Genomic DNA, 25,216 nt, shown 5'->3' with positions numbered 1-25,216 from the left:
CCAAACTTCCTTTAAAGGCCGAAATGAATCCCTATCCACCACTTCCGCTGGCAGCTCGTTCCACACTCTCACCACTCTCTGAGTGAAGAAGTTCCCCCTCATTATCCACTTAAACATTTCATCTTTCACCCTTAACCCATGCCCTCTAGTTGTAGTCTCACCCAACCTCAGTGCGAAAAAAAACTGTTTGGATTTAACCTATCTATACCCCTCATACTTTTGTATGCCTAATGGACAACACGTTGTATTTAAAGAGAGACCCCGGTCACCGATTTTCCCCAGAGGAGACCTCCCCCTTTCACGCTGAGATGTCCATACTTTCATCCGTGCTCCCGAACACCATTTATAACCTTGCCACATCTCCCCAGGACCTCTGGTGTCCAATCTTGAGTAAAACAACTTGTGTTCTTATCTGTTTTTGGTGACGGGTACTTTCAGCTCGGTGGCTGATCTGTGAGGAGCAAATTCTGACGTTCCGCCCTTTCTGAGCGGGGTTGACGACTTGCTGTCATTACACACGCACCTGTTACTGTCAGCTCCGATGTTAGCGGGCCTGAAGGAGACTCGCATCGAAGCAATGCATTTGCAATTGAGCAACTGAGGATGTAGACGAACATGGTTCCAATAGTTCTATCAGTTCCAATAGAGCCCAGAACCAAGGTACGGTTATACTTTGAATAGACCCAGTTGCAAATTTGTCTTAAAATATATTAAAATCAGTAGTAGAATGTCGGAAATTAATCCCATTTTAACAGCCACACAATCTGCAATGTTTGCAACAAAGCCTTCTCTTTCATTCGGGAGACTTTTAAACTTTGAGCGGAGCCTTGTGCGAGCCATGGTTAACAATAAACACAGAATAATTATTCCTGTGAAGTACCGGGTGAAATTGGCAAGTTACTTTGAGAAAATGCAGGCAGACACAGTCAGAGCCAACAGCGAAGTGTGCGGTCAGAGGGAGCGGGAGAACGAGAACGGGGTGAGATGGGTGGGAAGAGGCTGCCTACCTTTGTAGGAGAGCTTGAGTCGCGGAACGTTGCTCCTGCCATTCCGACAGCGGAGTTCAGGAGGGAGAAGCAAGCAGCACCACAGCACCAGTATTCCCGAGAGCTGGCCCATGCTGGCCCTGAAGCTTCACTGCAGGTCTCTCGAGTACAAACTTCAGGCAGTCATTGCCCGGAACCTGAAGGTGACAGGTGAAGCGAGTCAGCGAGATGCCGAGCCGCTGTCCGCCGCAGCCGTCCGCTTCTCCCAGCCGCACTTCATTCGTAAATAACGCAGCACACGCCCGCTGTAATGCCCGCCCTCGGATCACCAGGCACAACTGCGGGGCCCGCCCGGTGCCGCTCCGCTACCCTCCCGTTTGCCGAGCGGGGACACTCTCACTGCGCCGAGAGCCGGCGGCGGGCTCTGACCGCACGGCCAGACCACCTCCCCACCTCCCGTGCTCCAGCCCAGCGGGCACTACAGGACCAAAGCCGCAAGAACACTCCTCCCCTGAGAGAGACGGGGAGGGGGCAGCCTCCAGAGAACACCCCACCGGTCTGTCACTGAACCATTCCAACCACGCCGGACTCAGCCCATTCACTTACACGTCTTGTTTTAAAATCAACACACAAGTTAAACCTCTGCGGAGCACATGGAGCGGTAATTGACACTTTAATAGTCTGTCAGAGATGAATCACTTCCACACGCTGGTTACCATTGGCCGCGAATCCTCTCGCTTCCGAAATCAGCATTCTCCTGAGTTGTTCTATCGCATTCAAACCAAACACCTCGCCAGCGCGGGGAGTTCCCACACTTGCTCCCGATACCTAGAACTTCCGTGCCGTTATCTCCCTGACCCCGACCCCGACCCCGACCCTTCTCACCCTCGGTACAAACTCCGGCCTCCGGGAAGCGCCGGCGACCATTGACAATGGAATTGTTTTCCCTCCCGGGGAATATTTGGTTGGTGGGAGAAACTAGTCTGCGCCTTCTCTGTCACTGTGAGACATCCCGCGAGCTTGGGCGGTGCACACGTGAAACACAACAGTCGAGTGGGAGATAAAAATACCATTCTTTATTTTAATCACAAAGGCGGACCGTACTCTGCGGAGAACGGCCGGGGTGTTCGCTGAATGCAAATAAAGGCAGGTTACTTCAGCAGGGGAAGGGGAATGGGGAAGAGGAATGGGAATGGGGGTAGGGGAATGAGAATGGGAGGGAAGGGGAATGGGGGAAGGGGAAGGGGAATGGGGGAAAGGGAATGGGGGAAGGGGGAAGGGGGAAGGGGGAAGGGGAATGGGGGAAGGGGGAAGGGGGAAGGGGAAGGGGGAAGGGGGAAGGGGGAAGGGGAAGGGGGAAGGGGGAAGGGGGAAGGGGGAAGGGGGAAGGGGAAGGGGGAAGGGGGAAGGGGGAAGGGGAATGGGGGAAGGGGGAAGGGGGAAGGGGAAGGGGGAAGGGGAATGGGGGAAGGGGGAAGGGGGAAGGGGAATGGGGAATGGGGAATGGGGAATGGGGAATGGGGAATGGGGAAGGGGAATGGGGAAGGGGAATGGGGAAGGGGGGAAGGGGGGAAAGGGAATGGGGGAATGGGGAAGGGGAAAGGGAATGGGGGAAGGGGAAGGGGAATGGGGGAAGGGGGAAGGGGAATGGGGGAAGGGGAATGGGGGGAAGGGGAATGGGGGGAAGGGGAATGGGGGAAGGGGAATGGGGGGAAGGGGAATGGGGAAGGGGGGAGGGGGGAAGGGGAATGGGGAAGGGGGAAGGGGGAAGGGGAATGGGGAAGGGGGAGGGGGAATGGGGAAGGGGGAGGGGGAAGGGGGAGGGGGAAGGGGGAGGGGGAAGGGGGAGGGGGAAGGGGGAGGGGGAGGGGGGAAGGGGGAGGGGGGAAGGGGGAGGGGGAGGGGGGAAGGGGGAGGGGGGAAGGGGAGGGGGGAAGGGGAGGGGGAAGGGGGAGGGGGAAGGGGGAGGGGGAGGGGAAGGGGAAGGGGGAGGGGGAGGGGGGAAGGGGGAGGGGGGAGGGGGAGGGGGAAGGGGGGAATGGGAATGGGGAAGGGGGGAATGGGAATGGGGAAGGGGAAGGGGAATGGGGGGAAGGGGAATAGGGGGAGCGGCGATGTGAGCTGCGGCTCCCGGTAACCTCGAATTTCACCTTAACGCACGAAACCTTGTTAAGCCTCTCTGAGGTTACGGCAGGTCGCCCCAACACAAACCAGCGGTTTTCAGCAAGCCTTTTGTACAAAAGAATGCCGAAAGACCTCCACAATCATAATATTGTTTTAAGAGCCTTTCAACCATTGTTAGAACGTTTGTAGCTCTCAATATCGCACGGCTAAATACAGGGAAGGGCGGTTCAGACCAGCATTAGAGATGTTCAAAGGTGTTCATTAGCAGATCAAGAGCTAAAAATACCCGGAGTCGCATCCTCAGCAACACGGGCACAACCAGTAATCCCCGCAAAGTCGCAGACATCAAAGCAAACTACTTTATTCTGCAACTGCTCAATTATCAGTAAAGAGTTTAAAAGTCACTTGGGCTCTTTTTAAACTCGCTCGGCCAGTAACGGAGCATGTGGACATCACCTAGTGTGGAACTTGGGACTGCAAATGACCCCGATCTACAGATCACGCACGCAGCGACTCTCTGTCACACACACCCAACACACACACACATACAGCGACACTCTCTCTCACACGTACACATATACACACACTCTCACTCGCACACACATATACACACACTCTCTCTCTCTCTCTCTCACACACACACACACACACACACACACAAAACAGGATATTTCCCCTCGTGTATGGACGTAGAACCAATGGACACTTTAAAAATAGCGGTTGCTTATCTAAGAGAGAGAGAGATGGCGAATTATTTTCTCTCCGGGATCATTCAAAAGGGTCTCGTTCCAAAACGTCGACTGTACTCTTTTCCATAGATGCTGCCTGCCCTGCTGAATTCTTCCAGCATTGTGTCTGTTACTTGAATTTCCAGCATCTGCAAATTTTCTCTTGTTTATCACCTCCCCATTCTTGAGTGAGAGAGAAATGGGTGCATGAGACAGTGTGAGTGTGTGAGAGACTATATGTGAGTCAGTGTGTGTGAGAGAGAGACAGTGAGTGTGCGAGAGAGAGACAGTGTGTGAGAGAGAGACAGTGAGTGTGTGAGAGAGAGACTGTGTGTGAGAGTCATTGGGTGAGAGAGAGAGACAGTGAGTATGTGAGTGAGAGTGAGAGCAAGAGACAGTGTGTGTGAGAGACTCTGTGTGTGTGTGGGCCCATGACCTGTAAATGCATGAATGCTGATGGAAGGAAGAAACAAATCTGCCCACGACTACAAGGGGTTGCAGAGAGCGATGGACACAGTTCAGAATATCACAGGTACCAGCCTCCTGTCCCTCCTCACTGCCTCAGTAAAAGTAGACAATATAATCAAACATCCCACTTACCCTGAGCATTCCCTCTTCTCCAGATACAGAAGCCTGAAAACCCATAGCAACAGGCTCAAGGACATCTCCTACCCTGGTGTTAGAAGACTAATGAACTGTCCCCTGGGATGATAAGATGGACTCTTGACCTAGTCTAATCAATGTGGCCTTGCACCTATTGTTTACCTGTACTGCACTTTCACTGTAGCTGTTCCACCTTATTCTGCATTGTTATTGTTATACCTTGTTCTACCTCAATGCTGTGTAATGATCTGATCTGTATGAACAGTATACAAGACAAGCTTTTCAGTGTCTTGGTACTTGTGACAATAACAAACCAATTTACCGTTTACCTGGTTACAACTGGTTTACACACACACACACACACACAGTCTCTCTCTCTAACACACACACACACACACACAGAACAGAGGCTGAGGGGAGACCTGATAGTGGTTTATATGAAGGGTTTAGATAACTTTAATACCAGAGGACATGTATTTAAGGTGAGAAGGTGGTAAATCCAAAGGAGATGTACAGGGCAATACATGCAAAATGCTGGAGGAACTCAGCAGGTCAGGCAGCATTCCTGTTCTGACATGGTCTCCTCTTTTGACACAATGAGGATGCTCTCAGGGTGGAAGAGCAACATCTCATATTCGATTTGGGTAGCCTCCAACCAGATGGCATGAACATCGATTTCTCCTTCCAGTAATTTTTTTCCCCTTCCCCTTCCCTCTTTTCCCATTTCCCACTCTGGGCTCTTATCTCTCCTCCTCACCTGCCTACCACCTCCCCCTGGTGTCCCTTCTTCCTTTTCTCCGATGGTCCATTCCCCTCCCCTATCAGATTCCGTCCCCTCCTCCAGCCCTTTACCATTCCCACCTGCCTGGCTTCACCTGTCACCCTCTAGGTAGTCCTCCTTCCCCTCCCCTCCCCTCCCTTTTTATTTTCTCTTTCATCTTCCCCTTTCTTTTCCAGTCCCGATGAGTGGTCTCGGCCTGAACTGTCGATTATATATTAATTTTCATTGATGTTGCCTGGCCCGCAAATGTGTGTGTCACTCTGGATTTCCACCACCTGCAGAATCTCTTGTGTTTATGATGTGCGAGAGTAGTTTTTTCTCTTTCTTTTACAGAGAGAGTGGTGGGTGTCTGGAAAGTACTGCCAGGGGTGGTAGTACAGACTCTTAGAATGTACAGAGAATTGATGGATATCGACTTGTGTAGGTGGGACAATTAGTTTAGTTAGGAATTTGATTACTAATTTAATTATTTCAGCACAACATTGTGGGCTGAGGGGCCTGTTGCTGTGCAGTTCTGTTGTAACATTCTATTCCAAATAACAGCAATGTTAGATTTGACCATCAAGTCTAGGATAGCTTTGGAGCCTCACAGGAGCTAGGAGGAAGGAAGGCAATGGACATAGAGTCATAGAACACTACAGCATAGAAACAGGTCCTCTGGCACAGCTAGTGTATGTCGTGAGGAAAGCATCCTTAGGCAGGAGACAACCCAGTGTTCCTACCTCACAGGGTGAGGCAGAAAGATCAGCAACGTGGAATTAATGTCAAAGGGATTGTTGGAGAGAAAAAGTATCAGTTAACCTGACACAAGGCCATAACCGGATTAGAAAGACAAAGTTAATCACCTTCAGGCTGAACTAGTGGTTTCACAGGAAGCACGAGGGCTGATGGTGTGTGGGACCATCTACATGGGAACATGCACTTGTCTTCAGTGGAACTCTGTCATGTAAGGCCATAGACTGGAGGAGACCTTCAGCCCTATTCCCAAAGAGCATGGATGGTCCCATGTCTCACCCACTTTCCCCAGTGAAAAAAAACATCTATAGACTAGCCATAACAGGCACCCTTGGGGACAGAGAATTCCAGAGTCCAATTCCTTGGCCTGAAGACATTCCTCCTCAGCCCTGATGTTCACTCCTAGCCCTGAGGTGGTGCTCCCCGGTTACCCCCTGGGGACATAATCTTTATCTCCCCCGACAACCTCAAAAGAACTATATCCAGAAGTTTCCTAAGCTGCTAGTACAACACCGCCATGTACTGCCGGCACCATCTAGGATCCTTGGCCCCTCAGCTTCAGCATGATCAGGCTTCACTCTTCTGAATATACCGCGTACTCCCAAGTTTCCTCATTCAAAGTTGATCGTCGTCAATCTTCAGTAAACAAGTGTAAAGGAGAATGAAATAATTGTTATTCTGGATCCGATGCAGCACAAAATTAAAGCAAAATGAGATAAAGAACACAATGATAAAAAAAATCCTGTAACTACATAAGATAGTTCATGTACATACAGTACTGCGCAAAAGTCTAAGGCACTCTAGATTTTTTTTATATGGTTTCAGATGGTAGAGTCTCCACAGAGCCCCGACCTCAACATCATCAAAGCTGTCTGGGATTACCTGGAGAGAGACAGAAGCAAGAGAGATAGCCAAAGTCTGCAGAAGATCTGTGGGCAGTTCTCCAGGATGCTTGGAACAAACTGCCAGCGGATTTTCTTATAAAACTGTATGACCAGTGTACCGAAGAGAATTGATGCAGTTTTAAAGGCAAAGAGTGGTCACACTAAGTATTGATTTGATTTAGGGTTTTTTTTTACTGTTTACTGCTCTTTATAGTAATTTTCTGATACTTAGAGACTTTTCATTGCATTATTTTTGAAAGCGTCTTCGTTTTACAGAAGTTGTTTTTCACATGTGCCTAAGACTTTGGGACAGTACTGTAGATTGATTGTATGCTAGGCACTGCCACAGCTCCCGATTGCAGGGGCACTAAATTCGTACCTCCCAATCCTGGACAACCTATGCGCTACAATCGCTGGTAATGACAGCCAATGGCCCCACTTCTACAGATCTCGCAGGTTTACTGTGGAGAGTCTGGCGAAGCAGCACACTCAATCCCTCTCTACACCAGCGCGCACCAGGTCACCTCTGTTATAACAATATTCCGTTGTTCTAATCTTCCTGTAAACATGCTGGACGGCTTTGTTTGCGTGTGGTTTTCATTGTTTCTATTGGATTTCTTTGCTCTACTGTGAATGCCTGAAAGAAAATTAATCTCAGTGTTGTAAATGGTGACATATATAGTATATGCACTTTGATAATAAATTTACTTTAAACTTTCTATCATGATTCAGATACATTTTGTTTAGTTTAATTGTATTTTATTTATTGATGGATTTAATGACACAATTCAGTAAAAGCCCCTTCCACCCCAATGCCCCCAATTACACCCATGTGACCAATAACCTTAGTTTTGCCCTGCACCTCAGCACATATGACAATAATAAACCACACTGAGTTGATTCAGCTAACTCATTAATGCAGGATCTCAACTGGAAATGTTAACTACCCCCTCAGCCTCCACATATACTGCTCAGTCCACTGAGTTCTTCCAGCAGTCTGTTTCTCCATCATTAGTGTATGGCACATGCTAAATGACAGCAGGGGAGTGTTGGGAGACCGAATGAGGGGTTATAGCTTCAACTCCCAGAAGATGTAGAGTGCCTGATGCCCTGTGTGCAAACGCTGAGCTGAGGAAGATTTGACTCATTCTGTCTTGTGGTCAGGCTCTGGTAAATCCCACAAACATCCTTTTCAAGATTGACCAGCCAATTTATTCTTAGGAAAAACTGGTTTAGGAAAGGTTTGGCCACGTCCCAGGAAAAACTTGCTTCTCTTCCTTAAATAAAGAATCTTTAACATCCACCCGAAGCACTGGAACAGGCTGTCTGTTTAACAGCTCACCCAGAGGAAGCATACTCTGCACACGGCTCTTCTTCAGGGCACAAGGATTGGCAGCTTAAAATACAAACTCAAATCCCCAACCTCCCTGATCCAAAGACAAGAATAGAATCTGGAATCCTATGACCTAAGACGGCAAATATTGACAGGAAAATTCTCTGCAGAAGGCAGGATGAATGAATGGGTTTAAACTACAACTATTGAAAACATCGCCAAGCCTGAAATAAAACAGACGAAGCTGGAACTGCTTAGCGGGACAGGCAGCATCCACAGAGACAGGAGCAGTCAGTCTGTAGTGTGGTGAAGTGTCTTCCACATTAGTGAGTACAAAGGACAACAGAAGCCAACAGGGATTAAAGAAAGATAATCGATTCCTTTGATCTTCTTCTTTAGATGGCCTTCTCGTGCTTGCGCCTTTCTTGGGTTTTCTGCATTAGAAGCCCAAGAATGTCATTGCAGACCTTACACACATCAAGTGACAAACCACTTACTGTTCACCTTCTAAGTTATCAGTAATAGGATCATAGAGTAATAGAGCAGAGAAACAGGCCATTCAGCCCATCTGGTCCAGGCCAGAAACATTACCCTCACTTCTGGTCCCAGAAGCCCACATCATGCCCATAACCCTGAAAGACTCTCTCCTCCTTCCATCAAATTATATCTTAAATGCTGCCATATAATGTCAACCGTTCTACTGTCTGTGTTCTAGGAGTTACCGTAGACCAGCAACACAGCTGAACTGCCACAGTGACACCCTGCCTGTCAGCACCGCTCTGAGCTGGGGATTGCCTCTCTGAATGAACTGTACCCGATCGCCACAACATCAGGGGAGTTTCAGATACTCAGCACTTGCCTGGATCAGAAGAATCCATGACACACAAGAGATTCAATATTGTCCTGCACAAAGCAGCTGTTTGACTAGCATCCCATCCATCTCCTGAAACTCCAACACTGGTGTTCAGAGGCTGCCGTGTCTGCCATCTACAAAACGCACCTCAGCCATTCCACCCAGGCTATTCTAACAGGAACTCCCACACCTACGGCATTAAAATAAGTTCTACTCATCACAGGTACATTGAAACATACCGTGAAAACCATCTTATGCATTAACAACCAACACAGTCCAAGAATGTGCTGGGGGCAGCGCTCAACTGCAGTGCTTCCAGCGCCAACAGAGCATGCCTACAATTTACTAGCCCTAACCTGCATGTCTTTGGAATGTGGGAGGAAACTGGAGCACCCAAAGGAAACCCAAGCTGTCACAGAGAGAATATATAACCTCCTTACAAACAGTGGTGGGAACTGAACCCCGGTGTTCCGATCACCGGCACTGTAGTGCGTTATTATAACTGCTACATTATTGCGCCACCTGTCTCCCACCATGAAGGACAATTGCAGCACATATAAGAGAATACATCCCCAAGTGTGTGCACCCTGAATTGGAAATATATCACTGGCTCTTATCCTCAATGAGTCCTAAAACTGAAGCCCCCTCTCCAACAGCTCTGAGGGGCCACCTTCACCAGTAGGAGTGCAGTGGTTCTTGAAGCCGACTGCCAACATCTCCTGAAAAAAAGTTGGGGATAAACAATAAATCCTGGTCTTGATGTCTGAATTCTTGGATGAAAGAAGGGAGATTGCAGCGCTTAGTATGGGGCCATGTTGGAGAATGGAACAGACATTAATTGGGGAGGAGGTACAGAAGCTTGAAGGCAACACTCAATGATTCAGGAACGGCTTCTTCCTCTCCAACTTCAGCTTTTTGAACGATCCAAGAACCCATGGACACCACCTCACGATTCCTTTAGTTTGCAATATTTATTCTGTATTTAAGAATAACTTCATGTCTTTGTACCGTACTGCTACTGCAACTTAACTGATTTCACATCATAAAAGTCAGTGATAATAAAGCTGGTTCTGATTGCATGGAGAGCAGTTTCTGCTCTGTAATGGTTTAACATCCCTGCTCGGTTCTCCCCTGGTGAAAGTGAGGTAGATTTTCTTTCTGTTTTCCTCCATCAGTTAGAAATATAGAGTGTTGTTTGGAAAGAAAACCTCTGTGCAGATGTAGAGATTCAATGGAGGACGTCTGCTGTCCTTACCCGGACTAACCAAAATCCGATCCATACCACAGTCAGGTGGGATCATAGCTGTATCTGAAGTAGACAGCAACATAATCAGTCTGGTGAACAGACAGTAATTGGCAGCACTGTCAGTGACACAGATCAGATATTATTGATTCATTCATGTACTCTGGATGGAATCAATATATAAAATCTATGTGGGAGGATCAACTAAACCACCAAAGCTCCTCTCTCCAAAATCATTACACAGAAGCCTTACCCTCTCCTTTCCTTGCCTTCCCTTGCCTTCCCCCGAAGTGTATATCTCTTTGATTGATCCGGAGTTTCACATTGGTTCTGATTACACGAGAACGCAAGAAAACGGGAGCTGGAGTTAGCCATTCGGCCCCTCAAACCTGTCCCACCATTCAGCATGACCTCGGCCAGGGTCCTCAACCCCTCTTCCGTGCCTTTCCCCATCACCCTCAATCTTTCAATTAGTTATCTATCTCCACCTATCGATCTCCATCTACAGCATATCCCACCTCCCTGGGTAGGAGGGTGGGGGTGGGGAAAGTTTGTGGAGTATTCCAGAGATTCACCTCCCTCTGAAAGAGATAGCGGAAAAGATGACCTAGTTTCAAGGTGAGAAAAGGGAATTTTTTTTAAACCCAGAGAAGGTGGTGGTAACAGATACAATCACTGCTTAAGCATTTAGACCAGCACCCCCTACAGGCAAGGCATAGGTAGATATTCTCCCAATAAAGGCAAATGGGGATAGTTAGTGCAGAAGGGCAGAAAGTTTGGCATGGATGTAGTGGGCCGAATGGCCCATTTCTTCACTGAACAACTCTGGGAGTGGATGAGAAGAAAGTTCTGTACAACTCATTTTGTGAATCTCCCACCAATGGAAACATCTCAACATTCAACCCTCTCACCCCTCCCCCCCCCACCAGGATGTTGATGTTTAAATAAGGACACCCCTTATTATACCAAACCGTCCACCATCCCTTGATAAAACAACCATCTCGGCCCAGGAATTATCCCAGTGAATTTCCTTCCACAGCATTCCAGGAGTTTCTGGGTGTCAAGATCTCTGAGTATCTAACCTGGTCCCAAAATATAAATGCAGCTATAAAGAAGGCAAGACAGTGGCTATATTTCACTAGGAGTTTGGAAGAGTTTTGGTTTGTCACTGAAAGCACTGGAAAACTTCTCTCGGTGTACCGTGGAATATATTCTTGCACCTCTGTATCAGGCTGCATCTCTGTCTGACATGGGAGGGGCGGGTGAATGGGTGGCAACTGCACAGGACTGAAAGGAGCTACAGAAAGTTATTAAATTAGTCAGCTCCATCTTGGGTGTTAGCCTCTGTAGTATCCAAGACATTTTCAAGGAGCAGTGCCTCAGAAAGGCGGCGTCCATTATTAAGGACCCCCATCACTCAGGACATGCCCTCTTCTCACTGTTACCATCAGGCAGGAGGTACAGAAGCCTGAAGGCTCACACTCAGCAATTCAGGAACAGCTTCTTCCCCTCTGCCATCCGATTCCTATATGGACATTGAACCCATAAACACTAAGTCACTTTTTTTTAATATCTCATTTCTGGTTTGCACTATTTTTAATCTATTTAATATACATATATACTTACTGTAATTGATTTACTTATTTTTTCTTTCTATATTATCATGTATTGCATTGAACTGCTGCTGCTAAGTTAACAAATTTCACGACACATACCGGTGACAATAAATCTGATTCTGATATTCAAGAGTGTCAAGGGGTAGCTGCTTTTACTTAAGGAGAAGATTTTTGTGAATCTGAAAGGTCTTAAGGTAGATAAATCACCTGGACCAGATGGACTATACCCCAGTGTTCTGAAAAACATCACTGAAGAGATTGTGGAGGCATTAGTACTGATCGTTCAATAATCACTAGATTTATGAAGTCGTTTCAGAGGACTGGAAAATTGCAAATGTCACTCCCTTTAAGAAGGGAGGGAAGCAGAAGGAAGGAAATTATAGGCCAGTTAGCCAGACTTCGGTGGTTGGAAAGATGTTGGAATCCATAATTAAGGATGAGATTTCAGAGTACTTGGAGGTGCATGTTTAAGTAGGCAAAGGTCAGCATGGTTTCCTTAAGGGAAAATCTTACCTGACAAATCATTTGGAATTCTTTGAGGAAATAACAGGCAGTATAGTCAAAGGAGAGTCTGTGGATGTTTACTTGGACTGCCTAAAGGTTACCTTGTAGATTGAGTCAGAGGTAAGGAAGGCAAATGTAATGTTAATATTTGTTTTGAGAGTAACAGAATATAGGAGCAAAGTTGTAATGCTGAGAATTCACAAGGGATTGGTCAGACCACACTTGGAGTATTGTGAGCAGTTTTGGGCCCTTTATCAAAGGAAGGGTATGCTGGTATTGGAGAGGGTTCAAAGAAGATTCAGAAGAATGACCTCAGGAATGAATGGGTTATCATTTGAGGAGAATTTGATGGCTCTGGGCCGATACTCACTGGAGTTTAGACAAATGAGAAGGGCGGGATATCTCATTGAAACCTATTGCATATTGAAAGGCTTAGATAGAGTGGATATGGAGAGGATGTTTCCTATAGTGGGGAGTCTAGGACCAGAGGGCACTGCCTCAGAATACAGGGACAACCATTTAGAACAGAGATGAGAATGAATCAGTGGATGGTGAATCTGTGAAATGCATTGCCATTGACGGCTGTGGAGGGAAAGTCGTTGAGTATACTTAAACCAGAGGTTGATAGGTTCTTGATTAATCAGGTCATCAAAGGTTATGGGGAGAAGGCAGGAGAATGGGGTTGAAAGGGATAATAAATCAGCCATGATAGAATGGTGGAGCAGACTTGATGGGCCAGGTGGTCTAATTCTGCTCGCATGTCTTATAGACCCGCCTGCTGCCTTTGTGATTTATTCAGACACTCTCATCTTCAGCAGATGCTGAGAAGACAGCCAGGAATGTGGCTCCCTCTCAGTCACCTGGTATCACGCTTCATACCGAGCCCACAGAAATCATTCCTAAACCCTCCGCCAGCTGGAAAAATAAGCTGCTGTTGAACTATGGAAGCAAGACCGGAATTTTGACACGACCGTATGCATTGGACTGCTTATGCGATCCTGTATCGATCAAGCCATGAGGTGGACACCAAATTAAAACTTCATAGGAAAATCAGTGCTGTGTGACACGGCCCTCCTGATTGAAAGATCTAACCCACATTACCCACAATGACTTCCTGACAGTATTGTGCAGAGGCATCAGCCAAAAAGCGTGTCTGAGAAATCTCCGCAGTGTCTGATGGACCAATACTACAGAACAGATCCTTGAATTGCCAAAGGCTGTCACTCTGGGCTACAGTCATATCATTCAGCTGTAAGGACAGAAAGCAAAGTGTTTACGAATACTATCTTCTGACATGGGCAGGTCTCCATCAGCAGCAGAGCAGTTTGTGATTGATGCGAACAATACTTGAGGATTTGCATTGTCTCAAATTGACTGGTTGATTTAAATGGTGAAGTTTTTAAACTAGTAAAGAATCCTAATGAAGGATCTTGACCTGAAACATTGACTGTGTATTCTCCCTTCTCTAGATGCTGCCTGACCTGCTGAGTTCCCCCAACATTTTGTGCGTGTTGTTCAGGATTTCCAGTGTCTGAGAATCTCATTGGGTTGCTTTTGACTTCTTTATTCACAAACAGCTATTGTCATTTTCTACACAGAGATATTTTCCATGATGGATACATTAATGGAGTTTAATGCTCACCATGGGATAAGTTACATCAGCCATTGCCACAGCCCTTTACCGTCATTAGGTGAAGTGACCATCTGACCAAGACATTGACTGTCAGACACAGCAGGGTATCGGGAACATGGGGGATTGGCTTGATGCTCTCATAGTACAATGGGATGGGTTTACGGTTCTCATCGTACAGTGGGGATGGGTTAAGGAGAGTGGGAGGTCATTGTGGTCCAGGGTTCTGGTGGCACCCAGTTCAGAACAAAGAGGCACCAGAACAATTAACCTACCAGAGAGCAGCCATGTTTGTGCAGACAAAGAAAGGACCTCATGCTAAAACTGAGGAGTAGGACACTGTACCCAGTGTCCTCTCTCGAAGATCCATTCTGTGTGGGATATAGTGCGGCTTGGACAGAGCTGACATGCAGAGGATGTTTCTATCAGTAGGTGAGGGTAGGACCAGAGGGGACAGCCTCAGACTAAAGAGGTGTTCCTTTAGAATAGAGATAAGCAGAAACTTCCTTAACTAGAGGCTGGTGAATTTGTGGAATTTGTGTCCACAGATGGCTGTGGAGGCCAAATCACTAGGAACATTTCAAGGCAGAGATTGATTGGTAAGGGGTTGAGGGACTACAGCAGGCAAGAAAGTGGGGTTGAAAAACAATCAGCCATGATGGGCAATGATGTTCACAGAAGGTGTACAGAGCTGCACAGTTATATCATATCCAATAAACCCAACCACACTTAACCAGGCTTATCAAAGAAAATTAATGATCTCATTAAATATGTCTGACATCCAAAGTACATCAGTAAACAAATGAAGGAGTGAATCCCCAAGAGACCCGCTGCTCCACCCCTCAGACTGAGAGGCCCTCACTACCTCCCTCACTCTGCGACACTCCTCTCCACCCCCATCATGACATCATGGTCTCTCAACGCATCCCCCCCCCCGGGCGTCTGAGACTCTCCACTCTGCCCCTCAGACTGAGGAGTTATTCATTCCCCCTTCTCCAGTGGTCTGAGACCCTCTACTCTCCACCCCTCTCATTCTGAGAGACCCTCCGTTCTCCATTCCCCACCCCCTGGTCTCAGAGACACTCACTCTCCACCCCTCTCATTCTGAGAGACCCTCCGTTCTCCATTCCCCACCCCCCAGTCTCAGAGACTTTCCACTATCCCTCACATGGTCAAAGACCCTCTACTGTCACCCCATGGGCTGACAGCCCCACCTCACTCCGAACCCCTCATGGTCTGAGAGAACTTCCCCTCACCCAACCCCCCCTCACGGCTTTTTTTGATGTTAAAAATGGGGTCAATGAAATTTGGAAGAATTTTATTTTTCAGCGAGATTGAATCTTTCTGATGACTGCTGATCTACTTGCTTCAGCCATCTCTGACACAACGATGAGCACACTTTGACTGGGCAGGCAGCAATAATTTTCCAATCGTGGTTTGGTGGGGATGTTGATAACTTGCGACAGTCCCCTTCCCAAAACTCCCACTTTGTTTCCGAGCCTGTAAAACAATGGGATATCTGTACCCTTAGGTCTCAAATTTAGTAGTTTCTGTAGGTGGAGATGTTTGGGAATGAAAATAGATTTTCCATTCTGTAGGAGTGAGGCTCAGCCTTTGTGTTAATTGGTATTTAAATGTCCGCTGGAAGATTCAGGGGTATATCCCGCAGAAGTTATGACTCCACCCTGCAAACCAATTCCAGTCAGCCAGAGATACAAACTATTGGATTCAATTAGAGGCAGGGGAAATGATAAACGCTGCAAGAGCCAGGTTTGTAACAGACCAGTTCGAGGACCTGTCCCACAGCTTACAGCAGGTGGGGCGATGATGTTACTTAGGGTGATGGTTTAAGTTTCACAAGGGGCTGCAGAGAATTCAGAATCAGGTTTAATATCACTGGCGTATGTTGTGAAATTTGTTATTTAACAGCAACAGTATAATACACAATAATAAAAAATAAAATATATATACTGTTTGTATATATGTCTGTAATGAGAGCAGAAAAAAAAGTAAGGAAATAAGGAAATACTGGGTTCAATGACCATTCAGAAATCAGCTAATGGAGGTGGGGGGGGGCAGGGGGGGAAGAAGCTGTTCCTGAATCATGGAGTGTGTGTCTTCTGTATCTCCTCCTTCATGAGGAGAGGGCATGTCCTGGTTTTTGGGGGTGTTTAATAATAGATGCTACCTTTTCCATTCCTATCTCTTACAGTGATTAAAAAGGCAGCATCTTATCACTGGTCAGTGTATTGAGTGCCAGAGTTGGGTTGTTATGTTGCAGCCTCATCAATCACTGTTGACTAAAGGGCTTGAGATATAGGGACAGGTTGGCCAGTCTAGGTCTTTATTCCTTGAAACTTCAGAGAATGAGGGGCAACTTTACAGAAATGTTTAAATCACAAAAGACATTGATAAAGATGGATGGTAAACAATCTTTACTTAAGGGTAGGGGAGTCCAAAACCAGGAGGCATAAATGCAGGGTAAGAGAGGAAAGGTTTAAATGGGACCCGAGGGGCAACTTCTTTGTAAGTATATAGAAGGAGCTGCCAGAGGCAGGTACAATAATCACATTTCAGAAGCACTTGGGTAGGGACACAGAAGGATGCAGTTAGGAAGGATAAGGGCTGAACACAGGGAATTGGAACTAGCTGGGTGGGCACCATTGTCAGCATGGACAAGTGGGGCCGAAATGCCCGTATCTGTGCTGCATTGATCTATGACTCTACGAATAAGGAGCCTCACCATCCGCGACATGCCCTCTTTTCATTGGGGAAGAGGTACAGAAGCTTGAAGATCCACACTTAATGATTCTGAAACAACTTCTTCCTCTCTGCCACCAGATTTCTGAAAGGCCCAGGAACACCACCTCACTATTCCTTTATATTACACTATTCGTAATTTGTGGTAATTTTGTATCTTTGCACCATACTGTTGCCACAAAACAACAAACTTCACATCACAGGTCAGGGACAATATATCTAATTCTGGCCCCGTTTCTGGGTTATGCCTGAGACATTCAGATGGTCAACTTATCATCTCAGTTCTCTGAAAGAGTTAAATTCACATCTCTCTGGCTCCTGTTTCCCATCTGTCACCAAGCCACTAGCAACTCATGAAACACAACTAAACATCCAGCGTTAGTCAAAGCATTTCCAGGGAATGTTCATTTGTAATTGAAGGAGATGCAGGAAGAGAGCAGAAAGCTGTCTGTCCACCGACCGCACCCCACTCCCAGCCCGGGCTTTGATCTGCTTCCTATACCGTGCAGAGGGAACACAAGTGCAAAGAAGTAATGTTTCAATTAGAGATTTCCGTAACTTTATACACATGTGTTGGTGATTACCTTAAAGACAAAACTCTGTGTCTGCAAAGCTTTACTGAGAAGCAGTCTGCATTACTCTGGATTTTCGAACTGTTTCTGGTTTCTGTGATCTAAGAAAATGCGGATATCCGTACTGTCACAGTCAAAGGAGCTGTTCAACATGTCGACATGAGAGAGGGTTGATAATCCATGTAATTGCTGCATTTTGTTCGACTTTCCCAGTGCACTCACAATTCTAATCCATCCCTGGTGATGTATTAGTCACAGATGCCAATCATTATGTGACCAGGTGAAACTTTGATTGACAAAAGTGAAACAGGTCTTGTGAACTATGCCAAAGGATGTTTGTGATGGCAAAAAAATGTTCATTGTACCTCTCCAATGGAATGCTCCTTCTTGTCACTCAAAGGGCTACAATTAAACTTACCTTCTGCCTGCTGCCTGAACTTCAGACAGACTGCAATCATCTCTGAGTTATGTTGATGATCAAGGGAAGATGGGAAGAGACACCAACTATGGTCAAACTGCTTGGAAATGCACACATCATCTACCCACGTGTAGAGGTGCTGGTTCAGATTCCGATTTGTTTATCACAGGCATCTGTATATCCAAGTATACGGTGAAGTGAATTGTTTGTGTTAATAATCAAACACACCAAAGGCCATGCCGAGGGCAGCCTTGAAGTGTTGCCACACACCCCAGCACCGACATGCCCACAAGGCTCAGCAGAACCACACAGGCGACAACAGCAACAAATCAGAAGCAGCATCTCTCAAACCCCAAAGGGAAAGCAAAGCCCTGCCTTCCTGCTCACCGTGGTAACAAAGATTTCACAATGCTCTATCAAAGGAGAGCAGGGAGCTCTCTCCAATATGCAGTTCAATCTTTACCTTTCTACCAGTACTATGGGACCATCAATGTGATATTTCTGGGATCCTGCGGAGTACAGAGTAGCCCTGATCTTCCCCCATTGCCTCACTAACCACACTTGATAAGTAGTTAGAATTCTTAGCAGTGTGGAGGAACAGAGGGAACTTGGGATGTGCATCCATAGATCCCTCAAAGTTGCTGCACAAGTCGAGAGCGTTGTTAAGAAAGCATACGCTGTGTTGGCCTTCATTAGCAGGCAGATTGAGTTCAAGAGCAACAAGGTTATGTTGCACCTCTGTAAAACTCTAGTTAGACCACACATGGTTCAGTTCTGGTCACCTCATTATAGGAAGGATGTGGAATCTTTAGAGAGGGCACAGAGGAGATTTACCAGGATGCTGACTGGATTGGAGAGCATGTCTTATGAGAAAAGGCTGAGCGAGCTAGGATTGTTCTCTTGGAGTGAAGGAGGGTGAGAGGTGACTTGATCGAAGTGTATAAAATAATAACAGGCATTGACAGAGTGGACAGTCAGAGACATTTCCCAGGTCAGAAATGGCCATTACAGTGGGTGTAATTTGAAGGAGATTGGAGGAAGGTGTATGGAGGTTGTCAGATGTATGTTTTTTTTTTGTTTATATGGAGAGTGATGGGTGTATGGACTGCCCTACAGGGCTGGTAGTAAAGGCAGATAGATTAGGGACATTTAAGAGACCCTTAGAGAGGCACACAGATGATAGAAAAATGGGGAGCTATGTGGGAGGGAAGGGTTAGATTGATCTTAAAGTAGGTTAAAAGGTTGGCACAACATTGTGGGCCAAAAAGCCTGTACTGTGCTGTAACACAAAGTTCTATATTTCAGTTTGGAAAAATCCTTGAGACATGAACAGAGCGTGGCAAAGGCAAGACCTGGTGCATCAGGCAGAGCAGAGGTATCCACTCCAAGGAGAAAGAGGCATTTCCACTCCGCGCTATTCCTGCTGATCAGTCTGAGGAAAGTCTGTGTGGGAAGTTGCAAGAATGAATGTTCTTTTTCACTCTCGAGCCACCACAACAGTGCTGTGCAATCTGAAGCCACATCAAACGATCATTTAAGCCAGCCCCAAATTTCAATGGTACTTAGTTAACATATGGTGGGCTTATGAACAATAACATCTCACCTTTAACATCAGCGAATGCTTCGTGGAACCTTCTCTAAAGCTGAAGACACACCAGTCCTGAAGAAGGGTCTCAGCCTGAAATGTTAACTGTTTATTCCCCTTCATAAGTGCTGCCTGACCTGCTGGGTTTCTCCTGAACGTTGTGTTTGTTGCTCAAGATTGCCAGCATCTGCAGAATATTTAGTGTTATGCTCTTACTTTGGTGGAGGATTTCCTCACCAAAACTTCATTGTTACTTCCGTTTCATCACTCAAACCCTGGTCCAGGGGTTTCCAACTTGGTGTCTAACCCTTGTTTAATGGTATTGGTCATGGCATAAGTTAAAAATCCCTGCGCCTGGTCCAGTGACCACAAGAAGTCTAAAAATCCTCAACTATTTTGCAATGATGTTACATAATTGGGCACTTCTTAGAAACGCTCCCACCACAATCACAACTGGGAAAGATAATATGCAAAGGGTTAATGCCAGAACCTGAAGGCCTGAGCTATAAGAGAGGTTGGAGGTTGTCCACACTGCATCTTTATTCCTTAGAGTATAGGAGAATGAGTATAGGACAATCCACCCTTGGAATATTATGTCTGGTGCTGGTTGCCTCATTATAGGAAGGATGTGAAAGTTTCAGAGAGGGTGTTTACCAGGATGCTGCCAGGATTAGAGAGCAGGTCTATGAGGAAAAGTTAAGTGTGTTAGGGCATTTCCTTTTGGAAGCAAAGGAGGACGAACAGCAGAGGGGCGGAGCAGTCACAATGGCGCCAAACGGCAACTCCTTTGCTTGCATCTTCAGAAACAGCTCTATTTCCATCTTTTGATATCTCTTCTTTTCCACTTCAAGGTTTTTTTTTGAAGACTCTGACCTGGAGTTGCACTCTGATTTTGGTTCTTCGGAGGAATAGACCTGCTCTTGGGGCCTCACGACCGGCTGTTTTTTGATATCCCAAGGATGTGGCCTGGAAGACTAGTACACCTTCAGGGATCCAGACTTTTGTGGCTCTGGAGAGTGGCTGATTCTAGGCTGCTGCCCCTGAATGAAGTGTCGCGGGAGAACACAGAACATTGGGAGCAGCGGGATAGCTGCCGGGGATTGTGTATCTGGAGATCTGCGTCTTTCTGGGGCTGACTCTCCGGGTGCAGAGCTTGGAAAAAGTAGTGCAACAGACTTTTTACATTGTAAATCAACAAATTGTTTGTTATATCTCCCCTCTTGCTGTGAAACAGGGACACCTCTTTTTCCCTTATTAGGGAGAGAGAGAGCCTGTGGTATGTTGAATTACCAGGTGAATGAGTGGTCTTTGGGGTACTGCAAGTCTGTGTCTTTATTGATGCTTTGCTGCACGCTTGAGTGCTCAGTGGAGGGTGTTGATGCTTTTTGCTGGTGGGGCTGGGGTGGAGGGGGTTCATTGCCTTGTTGCTGCTTGTGTGTGGGAGGGTGGAGCTTTGGTGTTCTAATATTTAACTGTCATTCATTCTTTGAGACACTCCTCTGTTTTCATGGATGTTTGTGAAGAAAAAGAATTTCAGGATGTATATTGTATACATTTCTCTGACATTAAGTGTACCTATTGAAACTGATTGACCTATTGACTTGATAGAGGTTTACAAGCTGATAAGAGGCACAAGTTAAGTAGAGAGCCAGATATTTTTTTTCCCCCAAGATGGGTATGGATAAAGTGGACAATCATAATCTTTTCCCATGGTCTGGGAATGCAACATTTAAGGGGCAATTGGGTAGGTCCATGGAGGGGAAGGTCTGTGGTCAGCCTGGCCCAATGGGGCTGAAAGGTCTGTTTCTGTCCTGTATGGTCGAAGTGCCCAACCTTTATGCCATGGACCAATACCATTAAGCAAGGGGTCTGTGCACCCAGTTGGGAACCCCTGTTCTATGGCCTTATAAGTGTATAAAATCGTGAGGGAGGGACATGGTTAAGGTGAATTCTTCCCACCTCCCTCTCTGGCCTCTTTCCTCTGGCAGCAGTGATATCAATGGCAGGCTGTGGTCGGGCCTTTCCAGCAAAAGGTGGGAAGGAAAAGGCTCATCCACCTGGAACTGTGGTAGGGTGATCCACAGAATCACTCCCTCTCTGGTTCTGCCAAGTGTACTCACCCAAGTTTCAATCGAAGTTTGTAACATTTAAAGGCAGGGAATTCAATTATTACACGTTGTGGCCCAATGATTATGTCAGATATATTTATTTGTGATAAAAGTTAAGGCTATTTGGCCCATCGAGTCCAAACCAGCTTACATAGCAAGCCCAATTCCCCACTAATGCTCCCTGTTCTCCTCACATCCCTATCAATTCTACACCCTCCTACACACAGTTTTGTGGAGTAATGTTCAGTTAACGAACCGAACCACTTGTCTTTGAGATGTGGGAGAAAACTGGAGCTTCTGAGGGGAAACCCATGTGGTCACCGAGAGAAAATGCAAACTCCACACAGACAGAATCCAAGGTGGGACTGAACCAGGTTCACCATGTTCATCTGCAATGTGCCCTGCTGTATGACGTGGGCAATTAAGATCCTTCCATAACCATGATTGCTCTTGGCAAATTTTTCTACAGAAGTGGTTTGCCATTGCCTTCTTCTGGGCAGTGTCTTTACAAGATGGGTGACTCCAGCCATTATCAATACTCTTCAGAGATTGCCTACCTGGCGTTAGTGGTCGCGTATCCAGGAGTTGTGATATGCACCAGCAGCTCATATGACCATCCACCACCTGATCATGTGGCTTTACATGACCCTGATCGGGGGGCTAAGACGGTGCTACACCCTGCCCAAGGGTGATCTGCAGGCTGGCAGAGGGAAGGAGCACATAACACTTCCTTTGGTAGAAGCATCTCCACCCCGACACCCATAGGTTCAGGACAGCAGCATATTTAAATAGTGTATTGGCTAGCAGAGCCAATGGGATTAGGGTTGAATGATTGCAGACAGGGCACCTATGTGCCTGTGATGCTGCTGCAGGCAATTTTTCCATTGTACATGTACCTCACCATTCTTGTGCACATGACAGTAAACTTCACTCGACTTGGCAAGAGAGCTTGTGGTTTACCTAGCACTGCGACCTTGAGTTTTCCTGAATCTGTCGCTGAGTTGGGTTTGAGGTCTTGACCTTCAATCTGTTCTTCAGCTGTCCAAAGGCGGCTCTGGAGGTGATGGTGCAGATCATCATCGATGTGCGCCTCCGCCGAGAGGTCACTCCAGCAGGAAGTTAGGTCATCTCTGTGTGTAACATGTACATCGAAACACTGAAATGTCACAGTGAAGTGTGTCATTTGTGTCAACGGCCAATGCAGTCTGAGGGGCAGCCTGCAAGTGTCACCATATTTCTGGCAGCACGGCATTTTGCCCCAACGAGAGATGAACTGAGGCTCCAGCGGCTCCAGGCTCCATGTCTATGGGCTCACTTTCATTCTGAATGCTGTTTGCTTGCTTTTACTGTTTGCACAATTTGTCCTTTGTTTCTCCCTCTTTCTGCACGTTGGGTGTTTGCTGGATTTTTTTTTAATAAAATGGGTCCTTTTGGGTTTCTTGTTTTGTGGCTGCCTGTAAGGAGACGAATCTCATGGTTGTACAATGTATGCATACTTTGATAATAAATGCACTTTGATCTTTTTTCCCCCCCCAACACAGTATGCCCACAAATTAACCTGTACATCTCTGGAATGTGGGAGGAAAGCCATATGGTCATGGGGAGAACGTAGAAACTGAATCCTGATCTCCAATCACCGGTGCTGTAAAGTGTTATGCAAACTGCTATACTACCACATTACCAAGAAGTCATCAGCCCCACCCAAGCTCTTGGAGTGGAATTTAATTATTTGAAGACTACATTGTTCAGTGGGACTATTTGATAGAGAACATTTGTTTTGCCAGTGATGGGGATCCATTTCCTGTATGCTTCATCGAGTGTGTCGATAACATGGAGGTGTGTGTTTGAGCATGTGACAACACGAACGTCTTCTGTGCACGGTGGCATGATGATAGAATTGGGATGACCTCAGTTCATGGCCACTGAGCAGCAGTGATCCTGGTCTTCCGTAAATCCCAGAGACTTTGATTACTTACAGCAGACACCTCCAGCCACATCCTGGTTGTCCGAAATCACAACAGGACAAGTGAAGTGATGCCAGAGTTCTCTCTCACCTAACTACAGTACACTCAGTCAACCACATCATCCACACGCTCAACACCAAACTCCTGAGGTACTCTCTTGCCAAGTCAGAATGGGAAGAGATTACTAGGAGGACCGAGAAGATTAAATACATTCTGAATATCTCCTTATGAAGGTTTAATCTCTCTACTAACTCACTGTAATCTCTGGTCTGCGACCACCCGAAATGGGGAAGATATATTCAAGATGAACAGAACATTACAGCACATTTCATGATGTTGTGCCAACCTTTTAACTTATGATCAATCTAACCTTTCCCTCCTATGCAGCTCTCCATTTTCTAACATTCATGTGCCTATCTAAGAGTTTCTTAGATGTTCCTAATGTATCTGCCTCTACCATCATCCCTGGGAAGGTATTCCACCACACTGTTAAAAAATATTCCTTTTGAAATCCCCCCTCCCTATAATTTCCTCAGATCACTTTAACCCTTTAACCTTCTGCTCCCCCCCACCCCCCGCCCCCAACAGGCATTAGCCATTTCTGTCCTTGAGAAAGTCTCTGGCTGTTGATTCAATCTATGCCTCTGTCAAGTCAACTCTCAACCTCATTCTCTCCAAAGAGAAAAGCCCTCACTCACATAATCTTTCTTCATAAGACATACTCTCTAGCCCAGTCAGCATCCAGGCAAATCTTCTCAGCACACTCTCTAAAGCTTTCACATCCTTCCTATAATTGGGCAACCAGAAATGAGCACAATATTTTGAGAATGAAAGTGAGAAAGTTGTGTCCATTTAGCAGATGCACACAAAAACCCAACAAGAGTGGTGAAAGAAATACATCATCTTACAGACTATCTATCCAGCCTCATCGGACATCTCCTGAACCACCTCTGGTAGAAGCTTTAGATCAAACATTGCCTTAGAACCACTGACCAGAGTGAATGAAAGACCTCCCCAACACCAAGGGACAGCTTAAAAAGAGGAAGGTTGTTTACTTCTTCTAAACCAATATCCTGTTATCTAATGTCATTGTCCCTGAGCTTGAAGGGTGGCTCCCTGTTCCCACACATCTCACTGCAGAGAGGCACCTTGAATGGTGCTCTGTTGTATTCTGCAGAGACAGCCATACTGTGGTCCATTTTGGCACTAGAATCCATGAGCTTTTACTGGAGAGGAGAATTAAAATTCCATCATGGCAACTGGCAATTTTTGTATCCAGTTAATTAATTAAATATTAGCATGACTGTGAAATGTGAGGGTAGTCATTAAAACCTCTCCGAAGTCGTCACCTTGTCATGGTGGAGAGGGTTTTTGAGTTCCTGAGAGTGATGTTGTCCAGAGTTTAGCTGTTGGGAGATTTGCTGCTGGTGGGGACAGCCATGATGATATGGTGAAGGGGGAGTCTGCAGACACAGATCCAACCAAGACCTTAATGGTGGAGCTGGCAGAAGGTGGTGACACATCACCAGGGCAGTGAAGGCAGCAGCGATGAATGGTCCCCAGTCGTTTTGCACACTTTGCCACTGGAGCCTGACCCCGATCTGTCAAGGACTGTGCGGTGGCTGCCTGTTAAACCTCCCCATATTAAACAAAGTCACGCACAGGCATTCTCCATTAAGGGAATAACCCCGGAGGAGAACATCATACTTAGCTTGAGTGATTGCATCACTACATTAAAACCATCTGTTTTTCCAATTTCCTTCCATGGTTTGATACAGATGTGGTTTCT

The 25,216-nt window shown here is 46.4% G+C and overlaps 1 protein-coding gene across 4 annotated transcripts in view; it reads right to left on the bottom strand.

The window, feature by feature from the left end:
• The window catches only part of LOC134359438 (semaphorin-3A-like), a 224,415-nt gene that overhangs the window by 186,602 nt on the left and 12,597 nt on the right, over positions 1-25,216 (bottom strand). Inside the window, exons 1-2 of one of the 4 annotated variants that reach the window (XM_063072678.1) lie at positions 3,397-3,445; positions 1,008-1,183 (exon numbers count right to left, since the gene is read on the bottom strand). In XM_063072678.1, coding sequence (XP_062928748.1) covers positions 1,008-1,119 — 112 coding nt within the window. In that variant the 5' untranslated portion in view covers positions 1,120-1,183; positions 3,397-3,445. Of the gene's footprint in view, positions 1-1,007; positions 1,184-1,592; positions 1,714-1,871; positions 1,931-3,396; positions 3,446-25,216 lie in introns of those variants that run through there. The other 3 variants (XM_063072675.1, XM_063072676.1, XM_063072677.1) reach the window with 3 other exon arrangements.

Source organism: Mobula hypostoma, chromosome 20 (genome assembly GCF_963921235.1).
Source record: "Mobula hypostoma chromosome 20, sMobHyp1.1, whole genome shotgun sequence".
Lineage (NCBI taxonomy): Eukaryota > Metazoa > Chordata > Chondrichthyes > Myliobatiformes > Myliobatidae > Mobula > Mobula hypostoma.
The sequence above is the reverse complement of the archived record's forward strand: the minus strand, read 5'-3'. Positions and strand labels throughout refer to the sequence as shown.